The 24,410-nt window shown below is 42.9% G+C and overlaps 1 protein-coding gene and 1 long non-coding RNA gene across 3 annotated transcripts; one reads left to right on the top strand and one right to left on the bottom strand.

The window, feature by feature from the left end:
- Positions 1–1,127: 1,127 nt before the first annotated feature.
- Positions 1,128–17,443, bottom strand: LOC129654969 (uncharacterized). Its single transcript, XR_008715685.1, has 4 exons — positions 17,215–17,443; positions 10,730–10,858; positions 9,402–9,466; positions 1,128–1,317 (listed from the first exon to the last, which is right to left on the bottom strand). It is a non-coding gene; the product is annotated as an uncharacterized LOC129654969 (long non-coding RNA).
- On the top strand, positions 10,317–15,793 carry LOC129654967 (protein pitchfork). Of its 2 annotated transcripts, XM_055584761.1 has the most exons (6): positions 10,317–10,335; positions 10,570–10,716; positions 11,345–11,436; positions 12,207–12,337; positions 14,229–14,346; positions 15,725–15,793. In XM_055584761.1, the coding sequence occupies exons 1-6, from the start codon at positions 10,317–10,319 to the stop codon at positions 15,791–15,793; spliced, it is 576 nt and encodes a 191-aa protein (XP_055440736.1). The 2 variants fall into 2 exon arrangements, with proteins under 2 accessions (XP_055440736.1, XP_055440737.1); XM_055584762.1 differs by lacking the exon at positions 11,345–11,436 and having other exon boundaries at positions 10,570–10,712.
- Positions 17,444–24,410: the final 6,967 nt, after the last annotated feature.

The raw sequence follows: 24,410 nt of genomic DNA, 5'->3' as shown, positions 1-24,410 counted from the left end.
TTCTGGATGCCTGATGTCCTCTGCCAGCATTCAGAAGTTGTTTTGTGGAATTTGCTCAGTGTTTATATGTTCTGTCAATGAATTTGGGGGGGAGAAAGTGGTCTCCCAATTCTATTCCTCTGCCATCTTAGGACCACCCCCCTAAAAAACTGTTTCATCTATTGCAAAGTGAGCTCTTTTAGTGAGGATACATGATTAATTTACCTTTTTAGCCCCAGTACAATTAAGTAGTCTGTGTTTGGAATGCATGAGATAGGAAAATACACAGCTAAGAGTACACTCTGGCTTAGAAAGAAGCAACTGGCATTGTTACAGAAACAGGGGTTGTAACAGGTATATTTTACATTACTTGTGTTTACCTTCCCATTTCCCTCCTGCTAGTTCATCTGTTTTTGGATAGCTGTTTAGTTTAAGGCGATTATGAACAAATGAACACTGTCCCATGATGATAAGTAGTTGAGGGAACTTCGGGCATCTCCTGTGTTGAGGACATGAAATTTTACCTGCATTTCAGGCAAGAGAGGACACTAGAGGCAAGCAGGGTGGATTGTAACAAATATTTTCCAGTTGTCCCTCTACCTCCCCATTCTTCTCCACCTTTCTCTCTGACCCTGGAAGTCTGTTTGGACTACATCCAATAGCTCAGTAGGCTCTGCTTGAAAGAAGGGTACAGTAAGGAGGAGAATGAGGTCAGGGTGTTTACTCCCCTGATCTCTCCCTATGAAGTCACATCAAGGTGACTACATCCCTCCATCAAGGGTCACTGCTCCTCTCAAGGAGGACTGCTATACCTGACTCTCTCTTCTTCCAGCTTCTAGAAACCTCTCCCTGTACCAGCTCCACTGTTCTAGCCCTGGCTTCATGGACTAACCCTGTGGTTCCCCTACAACACTAATCTTTGTAGTCTCTTTGCAAATAAATCCCCCTCAAATTATCTTGACTGTACTATCTATTTTCCTTAGGATGCTGACTGATAGATTGTATAACCTTGGATCATGTTGCTTAATATTCATGAGCCTGTTTTCCCATCTATAACATTAATATATTTATAATTATCTTACAGAGTGTTTAGATTATTAAAAGTCTTACTTTAAAGGCTAAGTACTCAAAAATATCATGCACTATTAACTACTTGTATTTGTTAGGTGCAATAGAAAACTCAACTAGAAGCAATTTAACTAAAATAAAAACTTATTAACGTTCATTACAAGAAATCCAGAAGAGGTGGCTTAATCAGCATTTCTTAATTCAGGTGTTCAGCAGAATCATCCAGGACTCAAGTTCTTGATATGTTTCTTCTCTGAAGGACATGACTACCTGTGGATGAACAAAACCAAAGTCCTATCAGTAAAGATGGAGGGAGGAAGGAAGGAGGATAGATGTTATACAGCCAACTGGACCTGCTACACTATTACTAAGTCCTTATCTGGTGTTTCAGGTGTTAAAGAATCTTCCTGCAATGTGCAAGACCCAGGTTTGATCCCTGGGTTGTTAAGATCCCCTGGGGGAGGAAATGGCAACCCATTACAGTATTCTTGCCTGGAGAATCCCATGGACAGAGGAGCCTGGCAGGCTACAGTCTATGGTGTTACAGTCCATGGGGTTACAAAGAGTCAGACACGACTGAGCAACTAACACTAACTAGCCTCTCTGGCAGCACATCCATAAGAGTGGATGGGCCCCAGAAAGAATATTGGGAGGGTAGGGGCTGGAGTCAGCAGAGCAGTGTCAGAACAAGAAGGAAAATGCCCCTAATAGAAACCAACAAAGAGGGGCTGTTATTCCTGATGACAATGATGAGGTCACAGAAAGTTTCCCATCATTCTGACAACAGCTTCTACTTCACTTCCAACTGTATGGAACATGCAACATTTTCAGCACTGACCAAGACAGTCATTATCAGGGTAGTGTGGATGCAAACAACAGACAGCAATTCTGGCTAAATATATCCAAACAGAAAATCAAAGGAAAGCCTGTAAAGCAATGTGGAATCAATGGACATGTTGTGGAATAGTCTTAAAACACAGACAGGAGGCAAGAAAGACTATTTATAAAAGATACTGCCAGAGTCCTGCCATGGGAAGTCTGGTTAGGAAGTTCCAATGATGGCACTGGTGCTGCTGCTACTGAGCTGTCTTCATCATTGTCATATACCCATTCCTTGAATCTTTGCAGCTCTGCCTCCAGATTTAAGTTCCAGATGGGAGTAGCCAAATTACCAAGCCTAATTTAGCTGCCTACACCTTAGCAGCTCATGTTAAAGGAAAAAAACAAAAACCTAGTATCCTTTAAGTTTTCACAGTCTCGCTTCCAAAGTCCAGCACTGAAATCCATTTCAAAAGCATACCCAACAGGTCACTCACCTAGAGCCAGACATCCTGGAATATGAAGTCAAGTGGGCCTTAGGAAGCATCACTATGAACAAAGCTAGTGGAGGTGATGGAATTCCAGTTGAGCTATCTCAAATCCTAAAAGATGATGCTGTGAAAGTGCTGCAGTCAATATGCCAGCACATTTGGAAAACTCAGCAGTGGCCACGGGACTGGAAAAGGTCAGTTTTCATTCCAATCCCAAAGAAAGGCAATGCCAAAGAATCTTCAAACTACCACACAACTGCACTCATTTCATATGCTAGTAAAGTAATGCTCAAAATTCTCCAAGCCAGGCTTCAACAGTATGTCAACCTTGAACTTCCAGATGTTAAAGCTGGATTTAGAAAAGGCAGAAGAACCAGAGATCAAATTGCCAACATCTGCTAGATCATTGAAAAAGCAAGAGAGTTCCAGAGAAAAACATTTATTTCTGCTTTATTGACTGTGCCAAAGCCTTTGACTGTGTGGATCACAATAAACTGGAAAATTTTGAAAGAGATGAGAATACCAGACCACCTGACCTGCCTTTTGAGAAATCTGTATGCAGGTCAGGAAGCAACAGTTAGAACCAGACATGGAACAACAGACTGGTTCCAAATAGGGAAAGGAGTATGTCAAGGCTGTATATTGTCATCCTGTTAACTTATATGCAGAGTACATCATGAGAAAGGCTGGGCTAGAGGAAGCACAAACTGGAATCAAGATTGCCAGGAGAAATATCAATAACCTCAGATATGCAGATGATACCACCCTTATGGCAGAAAGTGAAGAACTAATGAGCCTCTTGATGAAAGTGAAAGAGGAGAGTGAAAAAGTTGGCTAAAAGCTCAACATTCAAAAAACGAAGATCATGGCATCTGGTCCCATCACTTAATGGGAAATAGATGGGGAAACAGTGGAAACAGTGTCAGACTTTATTTTTGGGGGCTCCAAAATCACTGCAGATGGTGACTGCAGCCATGAAATTAAAATACACTTACTCCTTGGAAGGAAGGTTATGACCAACCTAGACAGCATATTAAAAAGCAGAGACATTACTTTGCCAACAAAGGTCCATCTAGTCAAGGCTATGGTTTTTCCAGTGGTCATGTATGGATGTGAGAGTTGGACTATAAAGAAAGCTGAGTGCCGAAGAACTGATGCTTTTGAACTGTGGTGTTGGAGAAGACTCTTGAGCTTCCCTTGAACTGCAAGGAGATCCAACCAGTCCATCCTAAAGGAGATCAGTCCTGGGTATTCACTGGAAGGAATGATGTTGAGGCTGAAACTTCAATACTTTGGCCACCTGATGCGAAGAGCTGACTCATTTGAAAAGACCCCGATGCTGGGAAAGATTGAAGGTGGGAGGAGAAGGGGACGACAGAGGATGAGATGGTTGGATGGCATCACTGACTCAATGGACTTGAGTCTCAGTGAACTCCGGGAGTTGGTGATGGACAGGGAGGCCTGGCATATTGCAGTCCATGGAGTTGCAAAGAGTCGGACATGACTGAGCAACTGAACTGAACTGAACTGAACAGGTTACTTGACTGTTTTGAGATCCTCACCATAACTCATAGCACCACTGCAAGCAGCAACTAGCCTCATCTTTTATCCTGCACCCCCACCTCCATTTAACCCTAGCTGCAGTGACCTACCGGAGAAGGCAATGGCAACCCACTCCAGTACTCTTGACTGGAAAATCCCATGGATGGAGGAGCCTGGCAGGCTGCAGTCCATGAGGTCGCTAAGAGTCGGACATGACTTCACTTTCACTTTTCACTTTCATGCATTGGAGAAGGAAATGACAACCCACTCCAGTGTTCTTGCCTGGAGAATCTCAGGGATGGGGGAGCCTGGTGGGCTGCCGTCTATGGGGTCGCACAGAGTCGGACACAACTGAAGCGACTTAGCAGCAGCAGCAGCAGCAGTGACCTCCTTCTCTAGGGAGCTCTGAGCTCCCTCCACAGCAGGACTCTGTTCACACTGCCACTTCCATCTGAAATTCTTCCTCAGCCCAAAGAATCAGCTACTCCACATTCAACCTTTAGGACTCAATCCAAATGTCACTTCATCAGCGAAGATTTACCACATCTTCATTACTGGCTACGATTTCTCCATTTTCTAACGGTCTTCATTTCTTTTGGCCAGCACTAAAACAATAATTCCAACCTATCTCACTGGTCATAACAAACACCCTCTTCCAACAACACAAGAGAAGATTCTATACATGGACATCACCAGATGGTCAACACCGAAATCAGATTGATTATATTCTTTGCAGCCAAAGATGGAGAAGCTCTATACAGTCAGCAAAAACAAGACCAGGAGCTGACTGTGGCTCAGATCATGAACTCCTTATTGCCAAACTCAGACTTAAATTGAAGAAAGTAGGGAAAACCACTAGGCCATTCAGGTATGACCTAAATCAAATCCCTTATGATTATACAGTGGAAGTGAGAAATAGATTTAAGGGCCTAGATCTGATAGATAGAGTGCCTGATGAACTATGGAATGAGGTTCGTGAAATTGTACAGGAGACAGGGGTCAAGACCATCCCCATGGAAAAGAAATGCAAAAAAGCAAAATGGCTGTCTGGGGAGGCCTTACAAATAGCTGTGAAAAGAAGAGAAGCGAAAAGCAAAGGAGAAAAGGAAAGATATAAACATCTGAATGCAGAGTTCCAAAGAATAGCAAGAAGAGATAAGAAAGCCTTCCTCAGTGATCAATGCAAAGAAATAGAGGAAAACAACAGAATGGGAAAGACTAGAGATCTCTTCAAGAAAATCAGAGATACCAAAGGAACATTTCATGCAAAGATGAGTTTGATAAAGGACAGAAATGGTATGGACCTAACAGAAGCAGAAGATATTAAGAAGAGATGGCAAGAATACACAGAAGAACTGTACAAAAAAGATCTTCATGACCCAGATAATCACGATGGTGTGATCACTGACCTAGAGCCAGACATCCTGGAATGTGAAGTCAAGTGGGCCTTAGAAAGCATCACTATGAACAAAACTAGTGGAGATGATGGAATTCCAGTTGAGCTATTCCAAATCCTGAAAGATGATGCTGTGAAAGTGCTGCACTCAATATGCCAGCAAATTTGGAAAACTCAGCAGTGGCCATAGGACTGGAAAAGGTCAGTTTTCATTCCAATCCCAAAGAAAGGCAATGCCAAAGAATGCTCAAACTACCACACAATTGCACTCATCTCACACGCTAGTAAAGTAATGCTCAAAATTCTCCAAGCCAGGCTTCAGCAATATGTGAACCGTGAACTTCCTGATGTTCAAGCTGGTTTTCAAAAAGGCAGAGGAACCAGAGATCAAATTGCCAACATCCGCTGGATCATGGAAAAAGCAAGAGAGTTCCAGAAAAACATCTATTTCTGTTTTATTGACTATGCCAAAGCCTTTGACTGTGTGGATCACAATCAACTGTGGAAAATTCGGAAAGAGATGGGAATACCAGACCACCTGACCTGCCTCTTGAGAAACCTGTATGCAGGTCAGGAAGCAACAGTTAGAACTGGACATGGAACAACAGACTGGTTCCAAATAGGAAAAGGAGTTCGTCAAGGCTGTATATTGTCACCCTGTTTATTTAACTTATATGCAGAGTACATCATGAGAAACGCTAGACTGGAAGAAACACAAGCTGGAATCAAGATTGCCGGGAGAAATATCAATAACCTCAGATATGCAGATGACACCACCCTTATGGCAGAAAGTGAAGAGGAACTCAAAAGCCTCTTGATGAAAGTGAAAGTGGAGAGTGAAAAAGTTGGCTTAAAGCTCAGCATTCAGAAAACGAAGATCATGGCATCCGGTCCCATCACTTCATGGGAAATAGATGGGGAAACAGTGGAAACAGTGTCAGACTTTATTTTGGGGGGCTCCAAAATCACTACAGATGGTAACTGCAGCCATGAAATTAAAAGACACTTACTCCTTGGAAGGAAAGTTATGACCAACCTAGATAGCATATTCAAAAGCAGAGACATTACTTTGCCAACAAAGGTTCATCTAGTCAAGGCTGTTTTTCCTGTGGTCATGTATGGATGTGAGAGTTGGACTGCAAAGAAGGCTGAGTGCTGAAGAATTGATGCTTTTGAACTGTGGTGTTGGAAAAGACTCTTGAGAGTCCCTTGGACTGCAAGGAGATCCAACCAGTCCATTCTGAAGGAGATCAGCCCTGGGATTTCTTTGGAAGGAATGATGCTAAAGCTGAAACTCCAGTATGGCCACCTCATGTGAAGAGCTGACTCATTGGAAAAAAGACTCTGATGCTGGGAGGGATTGGGGGCAAGAGGAGAAGGGGACGACAGAGGATGAGATGGCTGGGTGGCATCACTGACTCGATGGACTTGAGTCTCAGTGAACTCCGGGAGTTGGTGATGGACAGGGAGGCCTGGCATGCTGCGATTCATGGGGTCGCGAAGAGTTGGACATGACTGAGCGACTGATCTGATCTGATCTGATCTCTTTCTCTCTAGACTAAGCTGCTGGAGGCTGGGCTGACCACATCTGTCTTGCTCACTACCACACATCCCAATCCCCAAAAGCTCCTGACACATCAGAGTGGCTCACTTGTGAATGGCTGGACACTTCCCTGCCTGGTTCCTGAGCCAGTTAGAATTCTCCAAGGATAATCAAAGTCAGTGTTTCTCAACTTTCAACAGGCACTAGTCACCACGAAAGTATAAATTATGATTTAAGAGATCTGAACATTCTGCCCTTCTCACAAGTTCCAGGTGATACCAATGCTGCTGGCCCCACACTTTGAGGAGCAAGGCAACACCTTATAAAATCAAATGACAATCCAGTCACATAGGACAAACACAATGTGATTCTACTCATATGAGGTACCTAGAATAGTCAAACCCACAAACCTGAAAGTACTAGGTTGGTTGCCAAGATCCGGGAGGAGAGAGTTGTTGTTTAATGATTACAGAGTTCCATTTTGGGATGATGGATGGTGCTGATGTTGTACAATAATGTGAAAGTACTTAATGCCACCTAATTGCCAACTTAAAAATGATTAAAATGGTAATTTGTATATTACATCTTACTATAATTTGTAAAAATAACTATACAAATGAAACCCAAATTGGTCTTGCTATGAGGAATCTACTGGGCCCAGGGATGGTGCTGGGCGGAGTCTGCGTCTCAGGTGCCAAGGTCAAATGTAGAATTTATGCTAACACTGCCAGGCAAGTTGACATTGAATAATGGTCACAGGCCTGTACATCAGGCAGTTTCTGACCTAATCAGAGGGCTTTTGTGAGAGACAAAGTGCTTGTTAAAGATTGGGCTCTGTGGGACAGGGAGGGGGGAATGATTTGGGAGAATGGCATTGAAACATGTATAATATCATATAAGAAATTAATTGCCAGTCCAGGTTCGATGCAGGATACAGGAAGCTTGGGGCTGGTGCACTGGGATGACCCAGAGGGATGGTATGGGGAGGGTGGTGGGAGGGGAGTTCAGGATTGGGAACATGTGTACACCCGTGGCAGATTCATGTTGATATATGGCAAAACCAATACAATATTGTAAAGTAAGTAGCCTCTAATTAAAATAAATAAAATTAAATTTAAAAAAATTAAAAAAAAAAAAAAAGATCTGGCAGAACCTGAAGCCGATTTGCTTGTACATGTAAAGCACATTTTCTGATCTAAACAAGTTTCATTTTTTCAGCTGAGATCCCAGATAAAAGTTACTATTGGAGTGGAAAATTTTATCTTGAAACTGAAGTTCCTAATGCATATAACATGGTGCCTCCCAAAGTAAAATGCTTTACTAGAATCTGACCCTCAACATTATGGTGATATTGAAATATGACTCTATTTACTGAGGGAACTTGTAACAAGTGGCAGTGGCTGGGCTCCCACCAGAAAGCTAAAAGGTTGGTGTAAACTCTGTCTACTCTTCCTTTCATTTATTTTTTACTGGAGTATAGTTGCTTTACGATGTTGTGTTAGTTTCTGCTGTACAACAAAGTGATCAGCTATGTGTTGTGTTGTACTAAGTCGCTTCAGTCATGTCTGACTCTGCATGACCCTATGGACTGTAGGCCGCCTGGCTCCTCTGTATATCCCCTCTCTCTTGGACTTTTCTTCCACCATTCCCATGCCACCCATCTAGGTCATCACAGAGCACCAAGCTGAGCTCCCTGTACTGTATAGCAGATACCCACCAGCTATCTATTTTACACATGGTAAAGTATATATGTCAATCCCAATCTCCCATTAAAAAGAATGAAATTGCTTCACTTGTAGATACCTGAATGGGCCTAGAGACTGTCACTCTTTTACTGTTAGAACGAAGTAAGTTAGAAAGAGAAAAAAACAAATATTGTATATTAACACATATTTGCAGGGCAGGAATAGAGATCAGATGATCTTTTGGATTTTGATGATATATTATATATTGAAACTATGGCATATCACATACAAGATGAGGAAATTTTCCACAATAAGTTGAGGAGGGTACTAACCTTACACAAGATGACAAAAGATTTTAGGATCATGGATTATGTGTCATATGCCTCTGTAACTTAAAATAAGTTAAATTTCTCTCCCCATCTCTGTGCCTGCTTGAGTCTTTCTGGATTGAATGAGTCTTGTGACCATATAATGAAGATGAAAAATTCCATAGATGCCCATTTTTGATGGAGAACACAACAAAACAATGTGTTTTGGGTCCAAGACTGTTCTGCTTATTTTGTTTTCCCAAAATTGATCTATATAGGTTGCTGATGCTCTAGGGAAACTTCAACTCAAAATTGAGACTAGAGCTTGCTTACCCTTTATCCAAACAAAACCAGTTTCTGCACAAGTGGTTCTAATAATGTTCAGTGTGACCCAGAGTTTAACCCTAAGAAACTCCCTGCAAAGGGTGATTGTATATAAATTCTCTCAGCTTCTTCCGTGTTTGTTGGCTCTCCTTAGATGCTCTAAAGCTTCCTCAGAATGCATAGAAGCACTAAGTGTGTGACTTACTGAAAGAAAGGTTTATGTAAATATAATAATTTTGAACAAACCTCATACTTGCAAAACTTGCTGACGAGTGGTGTGTTCTCATCCAGCTCCCACAATTCAACAGCACCTGTTGGTGGTAGGGAGGAGGCTGAGTGAAACAAGCTTGGTTTACACCAGGACAGCAATTCACTTCTAGGATCCAATTAGTCTATTGTCACTAAACTAACAAAATTATTTCTGTAAAAGGAAAGTCCACATCTTTAGAGGGTTTAACTAACAGGCCATTTAGCTTTATTCTGGCATTATTGTTGTCCTACTAACAGTCCAGAAAACTAGGTGGGGAAAGCTTCCAGAAAAAGACAGGGGGAGTTGGGCTGGCTGGTAAAATCCATCATTCTGCCTCCAGTGAGAAAACATTGGAAATTAAGTTCTTAGGAGACAAAGATAAATCTCCAAAACGATCTAAGTAGCACATGGTCCAGTATGGTTAAATTTTTACCATTATTTGGACACTAATAAATATCTGTTGAATAACTTGAATAAATGTCTTACACAGTCATAAAAAAATACGTTGAATAATAATTCAGTGTCTTTTCAGTGACTGGCTAAGTAGAAAAAAAAAACCTCTAAATAACTTTCCCAACAACGTAGCTTTCTTATCTCATTCAAGATCCAATCTAGGAACATATGCCACATTAGATTTTCATGCTTCATCAATATGCCTAAATCTGAAGTAACTCCTCAACCTTCTTATGTCCCTCATTTCTTTGGTACACATACACTTATTTTGTTTTTGTTAGTTCACACCTTCCTGGGCTCCTGGCCCTAGCGGTGCAGGTTCCCACCCAACGTGGCCCGACGTGGCTCCGTGGCAGGCCCCCTTGCCACGCAGGCGCACCAGAGCTGGGGTTGTCTGCTAGCCTGTTTGTTCCCTAGGCAACGCGGTTCAAAACGCTCGCCCTAGAGGCACTGGCGAGATGTGCTTCAGCAAAGCAGGTGAGGACGGCTGAGTCAGAGTAGAGACAGAAGGAAGATGGGGAGACTGGGAAAGACCAAGCGGGAAAGGAGGGAAATGTGGCTTGCCTGTCTCCTTGGATTGGTCACGGTTTCGTTAAGAGTGCAGTCTGCTCAGGTCTCGGCCACCCTTCCCCACACCGCCCCTGCCCCCACCCTCATTTGGACCACAGGGACTTCCTTCATGTGGAGTTTCTCCTCTTTCTCGTTCTCCAGAGACGCTGGTTAACTACTCCTTTGGAACATGTCAACATAGGAAGATCTTTCCTCACTTCTATCCCTCAGACTTGTTGGGGAACAAGTTTCTCCCTATTAGGGGAGTGCCCCACAGAGGGCCTGGATGTTATATAGCAGAAGAAGTGAGTATTCACCTTACCTCAGGTGGGTGTCAGTTCCCAGACTATCCAAGGATACCCAAGTTTTCTGGAAGAAAAGCCCTGGGCGATTTGTGACCTTCCGGGTCCCGGCATGAGAAAGTGCTCTCTGGTCCTCTGTCTGCAACCAGCTGTCAGGGCCAATATCAGAAAGTAAAGGGCCATTACTCACCTTTGCCATCCCCACTAAATGCAAGTCTTGGCCTCATGCCATCCCCAGTAAGTGTTCCTTCATCATTCATACCTACAAAGGCCGGTGACTAAACATTTCCTCTTAGTCCAAACCTACTGTGTCTGTGCTGGTAGGTAGTTTATAAAATCATAATCAGATTCAGTTGAAACCATATAAAGCTGATTCAGCTCTGTGGGGCTCAGAATAGTGGATTCACTGGATTCAAATGTCATTCACTCTACCTATCCAGCCACATTTCTTTGTAGAGAAGCCTGTGTTACATATGTAATTGTTTGGTCTTGATTCAGAGGAATCAAGAAAGAAAGGGCAACTTGAGCAGAGAAGATTCAGGGATACTCTGAGATCACTCTGTTTTAATAACTATAATGTTCTCTATGCATGTTTTGTCTTTGTTTGTTTTCTACATAACACATGAAGAGTAAAGACTTGGCATACAACCTCGCTAAGATCCCAACCAGTGTAAAAGGATATGGTTTTGGAACCAGAACAGCTGTGAGGTTTAAGCCAAAGAACAAGGTTAGAAATGGCTGAACGTGCTTAGATTTCAGTGGGATCCATGTTGCTGCATGTATTTTCATTGAGGAGCACAGTTGGAGGTTACCTAAAGTATGTCCTGTAATTCAAGATGAAAGTCATCTGGACAAAAGCTACTAAGGAGTCTACATGAAAACTTGGGTGTTAATGTGGGAAATGTGTGTGTGAGTGTCCTGGGAGAGTGGAAAATAATTCTCAGAAGAAATGGTACCAAGGCAGAGCTTCAGTCCTGAGACACCTGCTCATAAAATACTGGAAGCTTTGTTTATATGCATCATATAATTATATGTAATATATTGTATAATATCTTATCAGTTAAAAAACCAGTTCTAACTTCTTAACCTTTTTGTGTGATTGGATTTCAAGTCTTCAGTATAGGTTTCTAATCTCTTGTTGGACATTTTCTTGACACTTAAGCTGAGGGAGAGGGATACTGGCTCCAAAAGAAAATTTGAGTGGGATGGTGGGATGGTGGGATGGTGGGATGGTGGGGATAGTAGCTACAATAGGTTACCTTGACTGTCTGCCCCCATAGGTTTATTTCTATAGCCAAAACATTAGGTACCTTTAGGTAGCTGAACAATACTCTTATCTTGGTTTTCAACCTACTGTGGGCCTAATTCTATAGCTTGAGATAGTTAAACCATAGCTGATACATGAAGAGGGGGAGGATGACTTTGTTTTTTCTACTTAAAAGTCTTTACATATATATACATCACCCTCTGACATATTGATCTTTTTCTTGGAAACAGGATGTGACACCTTACCCAGGCATGTACCAGACAGTCAATCTTCAGGAGCAAACACACAAACCAAATTTTGCTCCATTTAATACCTTGTCACCTCGCTTTCGGACATACTCAAAGGACCCTTGTTATCCTGGGTATGTGCCCCTTCTTCTGGTGCACTTCAACAAAGAGCCATAGGAAAGGAAGTACAAAAAGGGGCTACATCCCAACCACGCCCTGTAAATAAGAAACCATCTATCTTTAAAGATTCAACTCTTGCCTTCCAGGTCTCTAGAATTATAAAATAGTAGAGTGTGGTGATTCATTCAATAAATATTTATAAAAGGCCAAGAAGTCGTGTAGGTTCCAAAGATTTTGCATTACACCCATCATCATTTCTTGGAGCTTACATTCTAGAGTCCAGACAGATGAGAAGCAAATAAACAAGAAAATAATCAGTGGTGATAGTGACCATATAATTTATTAGTCAGCACATGACACTTCTTAGACTTTAAAGCGGGCATTATTAATAATTATACCAAGATAGTAGCCATGAGCTGGAGCTACCACAGGGCCACCAGGAAGTATGGTGACCTGGTGGAGTGCTGAATAACACCAAACAAGATGATATAATAGGCAGGGGGCTTCCCTGGTGACTTAGTGGTAAAGAATCTGCCTGGAAATGCAGGAGAAATGGGTTGGATCCCTGATCTGGAAAGATCTGGCATGCCTTGGAGCAACTAAGCCCATGCACCACAACTACTGAGCCTGTTCTCTAGAGCCTGGGAGCCACAACTAGTGAAGCCGGCACTTCACAGCAAGAGGCGCTGCCGCAATGAGAAGCCCACATACTGCAACTGGAGAGTAGCCCCTGCTCCTTGAACCTAGAGAGAAAGCTTGTGAACCAACAAAGACCCAGTACAGCCTAAAATAAATAAGTAAATAAAAATAGTAATATTTTTTACAAAGATGATGTGATATGGAGTGATGGCTGGAATCTACTTTGGCAAGGATTGGTCTTTCTGGGAAATGACACTTCATCTGAAAGCACAATGACAAGACGGAACTGACCCTGTGAAGATCTAGGCCGAGAGCTTCCCAGGCAGAAGGAACTGCAAGTACAAAGGCTGTAGTTGGGAGGTGTGCAGAAAAAAGAAAGAAGGCTAGTGTGACTACAGTATAGTGGGCAAAGAGAAAATGAGAACAGAGGAGGAATAAGGGCTAGAGTCCATAAACCTCATAGACCAAGGGAGGCGGTCTCAGTGCTTTAGGAAGCCATTGAAAATTATAGGGCGTGGTCAAGGTCTTTCTTTTACTAGTGAGAATTCCAAGGATCAGAGAGAAAATATAACTTTCTTAAGGTTCTAGTAAAGAAGTGGAGATGATGAAGCTTGTTTCCCATGTCCACTCTACATCTTATTTCCACAGTTAAGTGTCTACACCAAAAGACAAAATGATATGAACAAAAGCAAGACAAAATACCCTGTTGTTGAGAAATTTCACATCATGTGTACTGATTAGCATCACTGTGGCAAATCTCTATTATCATCCACCACTGCTGGGATCTCTTGGTTTCTCGGTTAAGAAGAGTGAGGTTGCAGAAATAGTTTAAACTAGAGTTGATTTTTACTTTCACTGAAATGTCAGGACTAAAAATCTTGAACACTAACACCTATTTAGAAACACATTAGCAGGCAAAGGCACCCTACACTTGCCTGACATTAAGATCTAATCAGTCTGTTGCCTTTTCCAAAAGAGTTAGGACTAGTTCAGGTACACAGGTAGTACTGATGAAGTTTGTGGTCACTACAACCCACTCCAGTATTCCTGCCTGGAGAATCCCATGGACAGAAGAATCTGACAGGCTACAGTCCATGAGGTCACAGAGAGTCAGACACGACTGAAGTGACTAACACTTTCACATCCACCTCTTTGCGACCCCATGGACTGTAGCCTGCCAGGCTCCTCTGTCTGTGGGATTTCTCCAAACTAGAATTGTGGTGGTCACTAACTCTTCAACATAAGGTTTTATATTTTTATTTCTAGCCCTGGCACATATAAACTAGAGAAAAAGGAACCCCAGAAAGTCACCTGGCCAATGAAATTTGGATCTCCAGACTGGGCTCAGGTTCCATGTCTACAGAAAAGAACCCTGAAAACTGAGGTAATACGATTGGACTTCTGTGGAGCCTTTACCTAATTCTTCCACATGTATCAGTGATTCTTAACCAGGGGTTTGTGAATAAACTTCAAGAAATCCTTGATCCCCTGAAAGTACTTGCACAATTTTGTGTAATATATACTTATGGGAAATTTTGAAGAGTTACACAATTTCACTAGATTTCTAGAGGTGTATGTGACTGAACATAAGTCACAGTTTCTTATTTAGTCCTCAAATAATTTTAGTGGTAGTCTGAGATAATTATCCTCTATGATTGAGAAGGAAACTGAGGATTGTGCTGTGCTGTGCTTAGTCACTCAATTGCATCCGACTCTTTTGGAGAAGGCCATGGCAACCCACTCCAGTATTCTCGCCTGGAGAATCCCATGAACAGAGGAACCTGGCAGGCTACAGACCATGGGGTCGCAAATAGACACGACTGAAGTGACTAACACTTTCACATTTGACTCTGCAACCCCATGGACTGCAGCCTGCCAGGCTCCTCTGTCTGTGGGAATTCTCCAGACTAGAATATTGGAGTGGGTTGCCACGCACTCCTCCAGGGGCTCTTCTCAACCCAAGGATCAAACCCAGGTCTCCCACATTGCAGGCAGATTCTTGACCAGCTGTGCTACCAGGGAAGTCCAAACTGAGGCTTCGATTAAATGGCTTGTTGAAGTTTCTCAGCTAGAATATAGATTGTGTGACTTCTAAGCCAGTGCTCTTCCCATCACATCACTTAGTATTAGATCATCAAGGTGCAGTGGATCATTCTGGCAAGAACATGGATTTTAGGAACAGACTGCCTGGGTTCAAACACTAGTTCCATATTTGTTTGCTATGTATCCTCTAACTTTTCTAAGCCTCAATTTGCTTATCTTTAAAATGGATATAAACTAGACTTGATCTGATGAAGTTGTAAAGATTGAGATATTATAACACCAGACCTGTAGCATAATAAACGGTCAGCCCGTGTCACTTGTAATAATTCCAGAGGTGTCCTTTTCCCCCCTGGTGGAACTTTGTATTAATTCTGCAAGTGTTTATTAAATGCCAAATGTACTAACATCATTGTGCTAGGGCCTACAGGTAACATTCAAGAATTAAACATATAATCTTTGTTTTCAAGACATTTACCAGCTATACTTGATGATTTGCCAAGTAGAAAATAATTCCTAGCATTATATATTCCAGAAAAAGATGACAAAGAGTAGATATACAGAGCAATGTTGAGAGATTCACTAGGTTAGGTTACTGTGTGGTTGGGGCTCAGGTAGGCTAAAACAGCTCCAACAATACAGGTCTATTTCACACATCCAGGAAGAACAGAGGCAGGGAGTTCTCATGTGAATATTGACTTTGACAGTATTTTTCATTGCAGCTGTCCACAGACAAGGACTTTAGAACGCATCGGAACCGTTTGGCCTACCTAAGCTTGTACTACAACTGAAAAGCTGTGACTACCTTCACATGCTCCTCCTGACCACAGACTCTGCAGGACTGAGGACAGAGCTGCTCTTGTCCTTCTGCATTGCTCTGACCCTCCTGTCTGCCATCATGGGGCGCAGGGAGGGGCAAAGGGCTCATAATTACTATATGACTGCATAAAGACTCATTGTACAGAGGGTGCTCCCTCCACGTGCTGGTTTGTTCTGTAAAAATGTAGAAGGGTCCGAGGGTTTCCTAACTGAGTGCTCAGTAGAGTGGCTTCATTTTACTGAAATATTATACTTGTGCATCCCCGCCCTCTAGCTATAAGTCCCAGGAATGAGTTTTATGTTTTCTACTGCTAGTCCTGGTGATAGGAGATTGTTGGTCTATACATATCAAGGATTTGGATGGCTTGCTTGACTTTGTATTTGGGCTTGCTAGATGTAGAGGATACTTAAGGCAGAGTAAATGTTTTAGGGGCTCTTCCAATTCCTAGACAAGGTGGCAGAGTAGAAAAAACTTCGTGAGCTCACCTCTTCTCACAAGCACACCAAAATCACAACTCACTGCTAAACAACTATTGATTAAAAAAAGACTGGAACCTGCCAAAAAATATCCTGCATCCAAAGACAGAAAGAAGTAACCACAATGAGACACTAGGAGGGGTGCACTTGTGATCTCACAAACTGAAGAATAATATGACAGAAGTTCTTCCACAGGTGTGAAAGTTCTGAGCTCCATGTCACCCTCATATTGGACATCGAGAAGAACAGCCTCCAGACCCTTTGACTTTGAAGGCCAGTGGGGCTTAATGGAACTCCAGCTTCACAGAACTGGAGGAAATAGAGACTCCACTCTTAAAAGCTACACACAAAATTTCATGCACACCAACACTCAGGGCAAAAGCAGTAACTTCATAGAAGCCTGAGAAAGACCTATCTGTTGGGGTTTTGAGGGTCTCCTCAGAAGGTGAGGAGAGTGGTGGCTCATCCTGGGGACAAAGATATTGGTGGTAAAAATATTGGGGGGAGGGTCATCTGCATGAACTCTGACTGGAGGTAGACATCTTGCTTGGGTCATTAGCAGCAAGACCTGGCCCCATCCAACAGACTCTAGGCTCCAGAGCTGGGATGTCTCAGGTCAAACAACAAACTGGGTGGGGATGCAGCCCCATCCATCACCAGACAGCCTGTCAAAAGAGTTCCTGAGCCCACAGCCACCTTTAAACATGTCCCTTGACATGGCCCTGCCTGCTGGAGGACCAAGACCTCCAGCTCCACTCACCACTGGGCAGACACTGGCTCCTCCAGGGGCCAGACAAACCAAGAAGCCTGACAAACCTCTAGTCTAGCCTCACCCACCAGAGGGCAAGCATCATAAGGCAGAAAACTATAATCCTGCAGCCTGAGGAACTCAGTCTGTAAACAGGTAAGAACTTACCCTGAGACCACTTGCCAGGGTCCAGCCCTGATGGATCCAGGGAATTCGAAGCGGGGACGGCATCGGCGAGGATCAGGAAACAACTGCTTAATTAAATGTTAATTAAGGATATAAAGAGTGGTTAAATAAGGATAGCTCAGTGAGGAAATTCAGTGGAGAAAAGAGGCTGAATAATTCAGCCAGAAGGTGAGAGAAAGGACGACATGGGGAGACCCAGTTTCGGTGAACAAGGCCCGCACTTTATTTTCCAAAGTAGTTTTTATACCTTAAGTTATGCATAGAGGATAATGGGGGAAGGGGTAGAGTCATGCAGTAAGCCAGGCTTTCTTCCTGCAAACTTATCATATGCAAAAGTTTAGGTGATTTGCATCATCTTCTGGCCCGGAGGCCTGTTAACATTTTAAGACCCTTTCTTCAGAAAACTTATTTTTCTCTAAAGGTGATTAGTCAAGCGCCACCCTCCAAAAGCATTAGATAAAATTGAATTCCTACAGGGCAAAGGTGTGGTGGGCTATAACAAGTAAAAGAATTAACTCAAGGGTCCAAGGTTACAAACACTGCCAGGGACACAGCAGGTAAGGGATATGGAGACTTAGCAGCAAACATTGGCCCAACAAGTGAAAAACCCTTCACCAATACAATTTCTAATCAATCTTTTAACTGTTCAAAGGAATCTGTATTCAGACAGTTTAGAACATCTCATGCCTCTCACAGTTGGGAGGCTCTGAGCAATCATATGTGGCTGGAAAAACCTATTCAGGCAGGCTAGAGGACTTCCAAAGGAGTTTGTAGGTTGAAACACTATCACACCCAGGAACTTTATTAACTGGAGCTGTAAGTTAACTCTTTTTTCAGAGAGAGGTAGTGGGGGACAGCCGCCGCGCACTCCCCCCCCCCCCCCCCCCCGTAAAGTCAGAGGTGTAGGTGAGAGCACAAAGCAGAAAGTAGGCAGACTCTGGCTTTGGGGGTAGATGCTCAAGAATTTCCAGGGGGACTCCTGAGGCTCAGTCCCACCTTTGCGTATGCCCAGCCTCCTTCCTCATGACCTTTGCCATGGGCGGAGCTCCTGCTACTGGCAACCACTGGTCCCTAGTCCTTGGGAGATGAATGGGGAGTGTACTCCTAGGTTACATAAAACATACCCTACAGAGAGCCACTTCTCCAAGGCTGAGAAATATAACTAATAACTAACATTACGCCTACATAAAAATACAAATAGTTTAGACAAAATGAGATGACAGAGAAATAGGCTTCACTTGAAATCAGATAAAACCCCAGAACAACTAAACGAAGTAGAAAGAGCCAGTGTACCTGAGAAAGAGTTCAAAGTAATGATTATAAAATAGATCCAAGAACTTGGGAAAAGAATGGATGCACAGAGTGAGAAGTAACAAGAAGTTTTTTAACAAAGAGAAAATATAGAGAACAGAGTTGAAGAATACAATACCTGAAAAGGAGCTCTTCCAAGTGTCCGAGTTCCCTGGTGTGGAGTGGGAATGTCCCAATTTGATAGCCTGTCCTAGATTCATGTAAAACCAAGTCAAAAACCCCCCTTTCCCATTACATCATCTATTTAGTCTGTCAGTCATCATCATGCTGAGTTCCTACCATGCAAATCAGGCAGAGTGGCAAGCACTGGGGTCACAAAAGGAATTAAACTCATCTACTGACTCCTTGGGCCTGGACTGAAGTACGAGAAGCACTTCCCAGGGAGGTCAGTGAATTGGCTACCCTCCTCTCCCCATTTTAGTGATGTCCTGAAGTCTCACAAGTTACTCTAGGTGTGCCAAGGTCAGACCTCATAGAAGCTGCATTCAAAGTACTTATCTAGACACTGCCTCCTGTGTACCCCACTCTGTGAATATTTAAAACTTTCAAACCATAGATCTTGGTGAAATGGGCTCCTGATAAGCTTAGGATTCAAAGCTAGAATTGTATTTTTTTTTACATTGTTCATAACATATCTACAGCTCTTAATATTGTCACAACCAAACCACTCAGTATTTTTATAAGCATATAGGACTTTTTGGTCTTCAATTGTGGCTTTACTTAGGAATGTACAGCTCTATGGAGGAATGAGGAAGGCAACACTGAACATGTCAGATTATGTCATGTGTTGGAGGAGAAAGGACTTTAACTGGAAGAAAAATAGTAAGAAATGGGAAGGGGATGGAAAAGGGGACATTGTGAAATATCTACATTAATTTCACATATGTATCTCAAAAGTGATTTTGTTTCATAAAATGAACACAAATCTCTATGAAAACAGGCAGCAAGCAAGTGAAATTTTAATTCTGTACATAGGAGAGATTGAGAAATGGTAAGCATGACCACGCATGCTGAGATCATTCTTCCACAAACACTTGAGTAATGAACACTGCTAATCATTCTGTGTATTTTCAGCGTAAATTTTGAGTAAATTCATTCAATTCAGGTTGGTGGAGAAATCATAATATTTGCCCTCTCCAGGCTAGTCTGTTGAAATCCTTCTCCACCTATTTACATGGATGTGACGACTGAAGCGACTTAGCAGCAGCAGCAGCAGCAATGAAATTCAGTATAGCTTTGGACTGTGGGAAAGATGGTACCATACACTTCAAAACACCAAAAGACAATTCAGATAGTTTTTTTAAGTGAAAAGTATTCCACAGCCATCAACCTTCCTTTCCACAGACCTGTGAAAGCCAGGGTATAAAATCTCAAGAATATAAGAATAGCAAGATGACTTGGAGGGTTGAATTTTCCCCAGGGCATTTTAGCCTGAATTAGCCATGGTGGTTACCTCATAGTAAGCCCAGAAGCCAGCCTCATGTGTGTAAGGACCAGATGACCCTGCTCCAGAGACTGGGGCACAGACTGAGGTGTCAGAAGTGCTGAGCCGGAAGGTCCTCCCATAGGTGGTGAACTCCATGATGAGTTTCTCCAAAGGGATGCCATTGTCTCTCCAGTACTTCACAGCATATCCCTGCAGAAGCAGAACAGACATTATTCATCACCATTGTTTGTCCCACATGATTAACAAAGTCTAGCTAATTGTCCCCCAAAGAGAAAGCCTGTTTTCCCACAACTAAGGCTCCAAATCCCTTCCTCATCTTCTTTCGGCATATTTGAGTCTTCTCTTTCTTACACAGTTGAAATAGCCCATGTCATATCAATCCTTGGTTCCTACATACAGGAGACTTTTGTACCTGTACATCTGTCCCAGCTACCATGGAAGTCATAGGTCTTCATGCTTATGAAATCAAGGAGCCTGGAATAAGAGATTTGAGCCATCAAGATCCTGGGAGCTTTTTCTTGTAGACAATTTAAGAGCAAGAAAAGATAGCACGGAAAATTCATGATGTCAGATAGATATCCATATGGGCCCACTAATATGGCTTCCTGAGCGCCTTCCTGTTATCTTCTGTGACTCCCATGGGCCTAGACAGAAAGTCTCCTTTACTTCCTTAAAAGATTAAAGGCAAACCCAAAAAGAAGTCAAGCAAATGTTGTTAGAAGGGTATGTGTTTCAGAAACACACATCTCCAGGATCATGGGAATCATAAGTGAGTAACTTTGTCAATAATAGTTTTCCATATTTCACAAACTTTTCCAAAAGAAACTGCTAATGAGGATTTCTATTATATATATCAATTTGGCAAGGTCTTGAACCTTGTTCCTCTTTTCCCCAAGATCCATCATAGTGGCAATTTAAACAAGTCAGCACTTTATTCCAGAGCCACTCATTACCCAAATTTCTTTGGCAATTGAAGGTATCAACTTTTTAAACATTACATAACTACTTGGGGTGCTCGCCACCAAAAAGATTAGGAATCTCTGTTCTAGGATTTGGGGGCCCTGGAAGGCTCATCACACTCACTTCCCAGTTGTTGCAATTTTATATCCTGTATCAGTGGTCCCTTGCCAGCAGAATCAGCTGCTGTGATCAGCAGTCTGGGATATTCTGTTTCTTTAGCTTCTTTTTCCAAGTGAAAGTGAAAGTTGCTCAGTTGTGTCTGACTCTTTGCGACCCCATGGACTGTATAGAATTCACCAAGGCCAGAATACTGGAATGGGTAGCCTATTCCTTCTCCAGTGGATCTTCCCAACCCAGTAATCAAACCAGGGTATCCTGCATTGCTTGGGGCTACTTTCCAACTTATAGCTATTCCCTTATTTCTGGAAATAGCTCCTGAAATACAGGGATAGGTGCTGGTAAGGTGTAACCTTGACCAAAGAGATACAGGACAATAATATTCCTTGAATCTAAGTCATATTTATTGACACTTCTGAAGAAAAAGCCCAGGAACTCCTGGTAGAGGGTCTGGGAGCTTACTGTGACTTCACACTCCTTTTTAAAGCTCTAGTGTCTCATTTTTTAAAAACAGCAATGCTAAACTCCTCTAGTCAATAAACTCTGCTTTATTGACTATGCCAAAGCCTTTGACTGTGTGGGTCACAATAAACTGTGGAAAATTCTGAAAGAGATGGGAATACCAGACCACCTGACCTGCTTCTTGAGAAATCTCTATGCAGGTCATGAAGCAACAGTTAGGACTGGACATGGAACAACAGACTGGTTCCAAATCAGGAAAGAAGTACGTCAAGGCTGTATATTGCGCAGGTAAGGCTAAAAGCTAAATTTCCCTCTCAAGGACCTGGGAGTGGAGTCAGAGCAGGTATAGGATAAAAATGGACCATTTCCCACTGAAGATTTCTAATTTCTATGGAATTAATGACTGATCCTCTCTAAACTAATATATTCAAGTACTGTCTTCTTTACTTTGATAAGGGTCATCATTATCCTTAGCAAGCTCATTCTCATTACTTTAAAGGAATATGGATACAGTGATGCGGGAGGTGAGGTTAAAGAAGCTCTCTTTCACATTTCCTTTCTTTTCACCTTTCTGCCTTCCTTCCCTCATACCTTCCTTTCTCTTTTTCCCTTTCTTGTAACGATTTTGACTGTGCTATAGGAGGTGGAGACTCTGGCTGTCTTAGATTTTCAAAGGATTCCTCATGATGCTTAGCAAGCTGCAACTGCTGTAACACAGCCAGACCTGTAACAAGGCAAGAAACAAACCCATGACTCAGCTCAGGGCTTCCTGCGAAGCTACAGACCTGTTCCACTGCTGGGTACCTAACAATGAACAGTCAGCTCCTAGTAAGTCCTGCAGTGAGTCCTGCACAGGTCTTCCTCTTCACTGCTGTGCCAAAGCCACCCTGGAGAGGAGGGGGGCCTGGACCTGGGTCCCCACCACCTAATGAGTGGTGAGTAGAAGCAGCATGGGCTCTGAGCAGACACTGTTGTGCTTGAAGATAAGCTCTTCTCCTTCCAGGTTCAAGATCCTGAATACCTTGTCACATGACTCCTAACCTCAATTTGCTTCCTGACAAGTGGGGAGAGTAAAACCTACTTTAAATTTTTGTTGTAAGTATTAGATGGGATAATTGAAGTGACATTACCTAATATATGTGTGTGCGTGCATGCTCAGTTGCTCAGTTATGTCTGACTCTTTGTGATCCCATGGACAGTAGCCCGCCAGACTTTTTTTCCATGGAATTCTCCAGGGAAGAGTACTGGAGTGGGTTGCCATTTCCTTCTCCAGGGGATCTTCCCAACCCAGGGATCAAACATGCATGTTTTGCACCTCCACATTGCCAGGCAGATTCTTTACCATTGCGCCACTTGGGAAGCCCCACCTAATTAATGTACAGTCAGAATCAAACAAATGCATGTTAATTAAACCATTGGCCCATCTACCTGTTGCATCCATCAAGGCTCCAATGGACTGGATTCTCACCTCTCAATAATTACCTCAAGCCAGGGTCCAGTTTATCTCATCTTGCCTTAACTTGGCTGCATGTTCAGCGAGGGCAACATCTGAACAGCTGTATTCTTGCTGAGGCCCAGGATGCCCCAGAGCCTCTTGTACTGCTCCCATGGGTGGTGTTCAGCATCCACAGGTGCTCATGGGCCACAGACTTCCAAGGCTCTTTAGGAGTGGGGTGGTGCCAGGTTTCAGAGCTAAGCACTGAGGACAGTGTTAGTTCTTCATTACAAAGTGTGGCACTGGGAAAGTTATGAGTGGTGAGAAAGGTGATGGATGAAGGAGTAGAATCATTGTAAAAGTCATTCTATTAAGTGGGATATTGCAGAAAGAGACAAGTGAGATTTGGATTGGAAACTACATACATAGCGTTTGGGGTTAGATGAATTCAGAGAATGCCTGACTTGCTAGGACACATCTACTAAGCCCTTGAAATGCTGAGCTGAGAAGGACCTCGTTATTTCCATGGCAGGAGAAGAGCTGCACAGGGCATTGTACCGGAATCCATCTGCAGGGCCTGCATCCAGCTCCACACTTGTCACATTCCCCAGGGCCTTGGGCAGCCCACTTGGGCAGGTGTTGTCAGACCTCTCACATGCTGTGGCCAAGGTCAGAGAACTCATTACACATCAAATCTTCTCAAGATAAAAATCCCTTTGCCATATCTTTGACCATGACAGGGAAAGGGAAGGAGGCCTTGTCAAAATGTTCCACCAGAACTGTGGGGAGTTCTTTTTGTGGTTCCTGTGACTTTGGGGTAGTAAAAAGGAGAGTCAGAGTGGAACTAAGATAGAGGGATGTGAGTGCTCCCTGTTTCGGGTTGGCTGTAAATTCTAGGTTTGGGGTCCTTCACTTCTGTTTCGGGTTCTCAGTCATGGTCTCTCCTGGCTAGGAAAGTGGCCAGGGTCCTACAGCAGAAGCTCTACCAGGAGTGAAGCATATGCAGCTATCTGGAGCTGTGTCTCCCACAGGAGTAGAAACCCAGGGAATCCCAACTGAAGCTGTGGGGCAGATGGGGCTCTGCCAGTAGGACTCTCTACCTAAAACAAAGATCTGATCATGTCTCTCTCTTCCTCTAAACCCACGGTGGTTCCCATTGATTGGATAATAAACTCCAAACTTTATCAAGGCTCATCTGATCCAATCCACCTGGCAGCCTCGTTCCCTGCCATCATTTCCAGGTACTGGGTGCTGCAGTCAGTTCAGATTCCTTGCTGGTCTACAATGGCACAAACTCTTCTGAGCCTCTGGACTGTTCTTTGCTTTTTTTTTTTTGCTGCATGAGTTGCCTTTAACTTTTCCTACCTGATCAATTCCTACTAACAAATACATTCAAACTATCAGCTAGGGTCCCATATGGCCACTGTCTGCATGAATTCAGTTTTA

This window comes from Bubalus kerabau, chromosome 6, assembly GCF_029407905.1.
Source record: "Bubalus kerabau isolate K-KA32 ecotype Philippines breed swamp buffalo chromosome 6, PCC_UOA_SB_1v2, whole genome shotgun sequence".
Lineage (NCBI taxonomy): Eukaryota > Metazoa > Chordata > Mammalia > Artiodactyla > Bovidae > Bubalus > Bubalus kerabau.
Note: the sequence above shows the minus strand (reverse complement) of the source record. Positions and strands in the feature narration are given on the sequence as shown.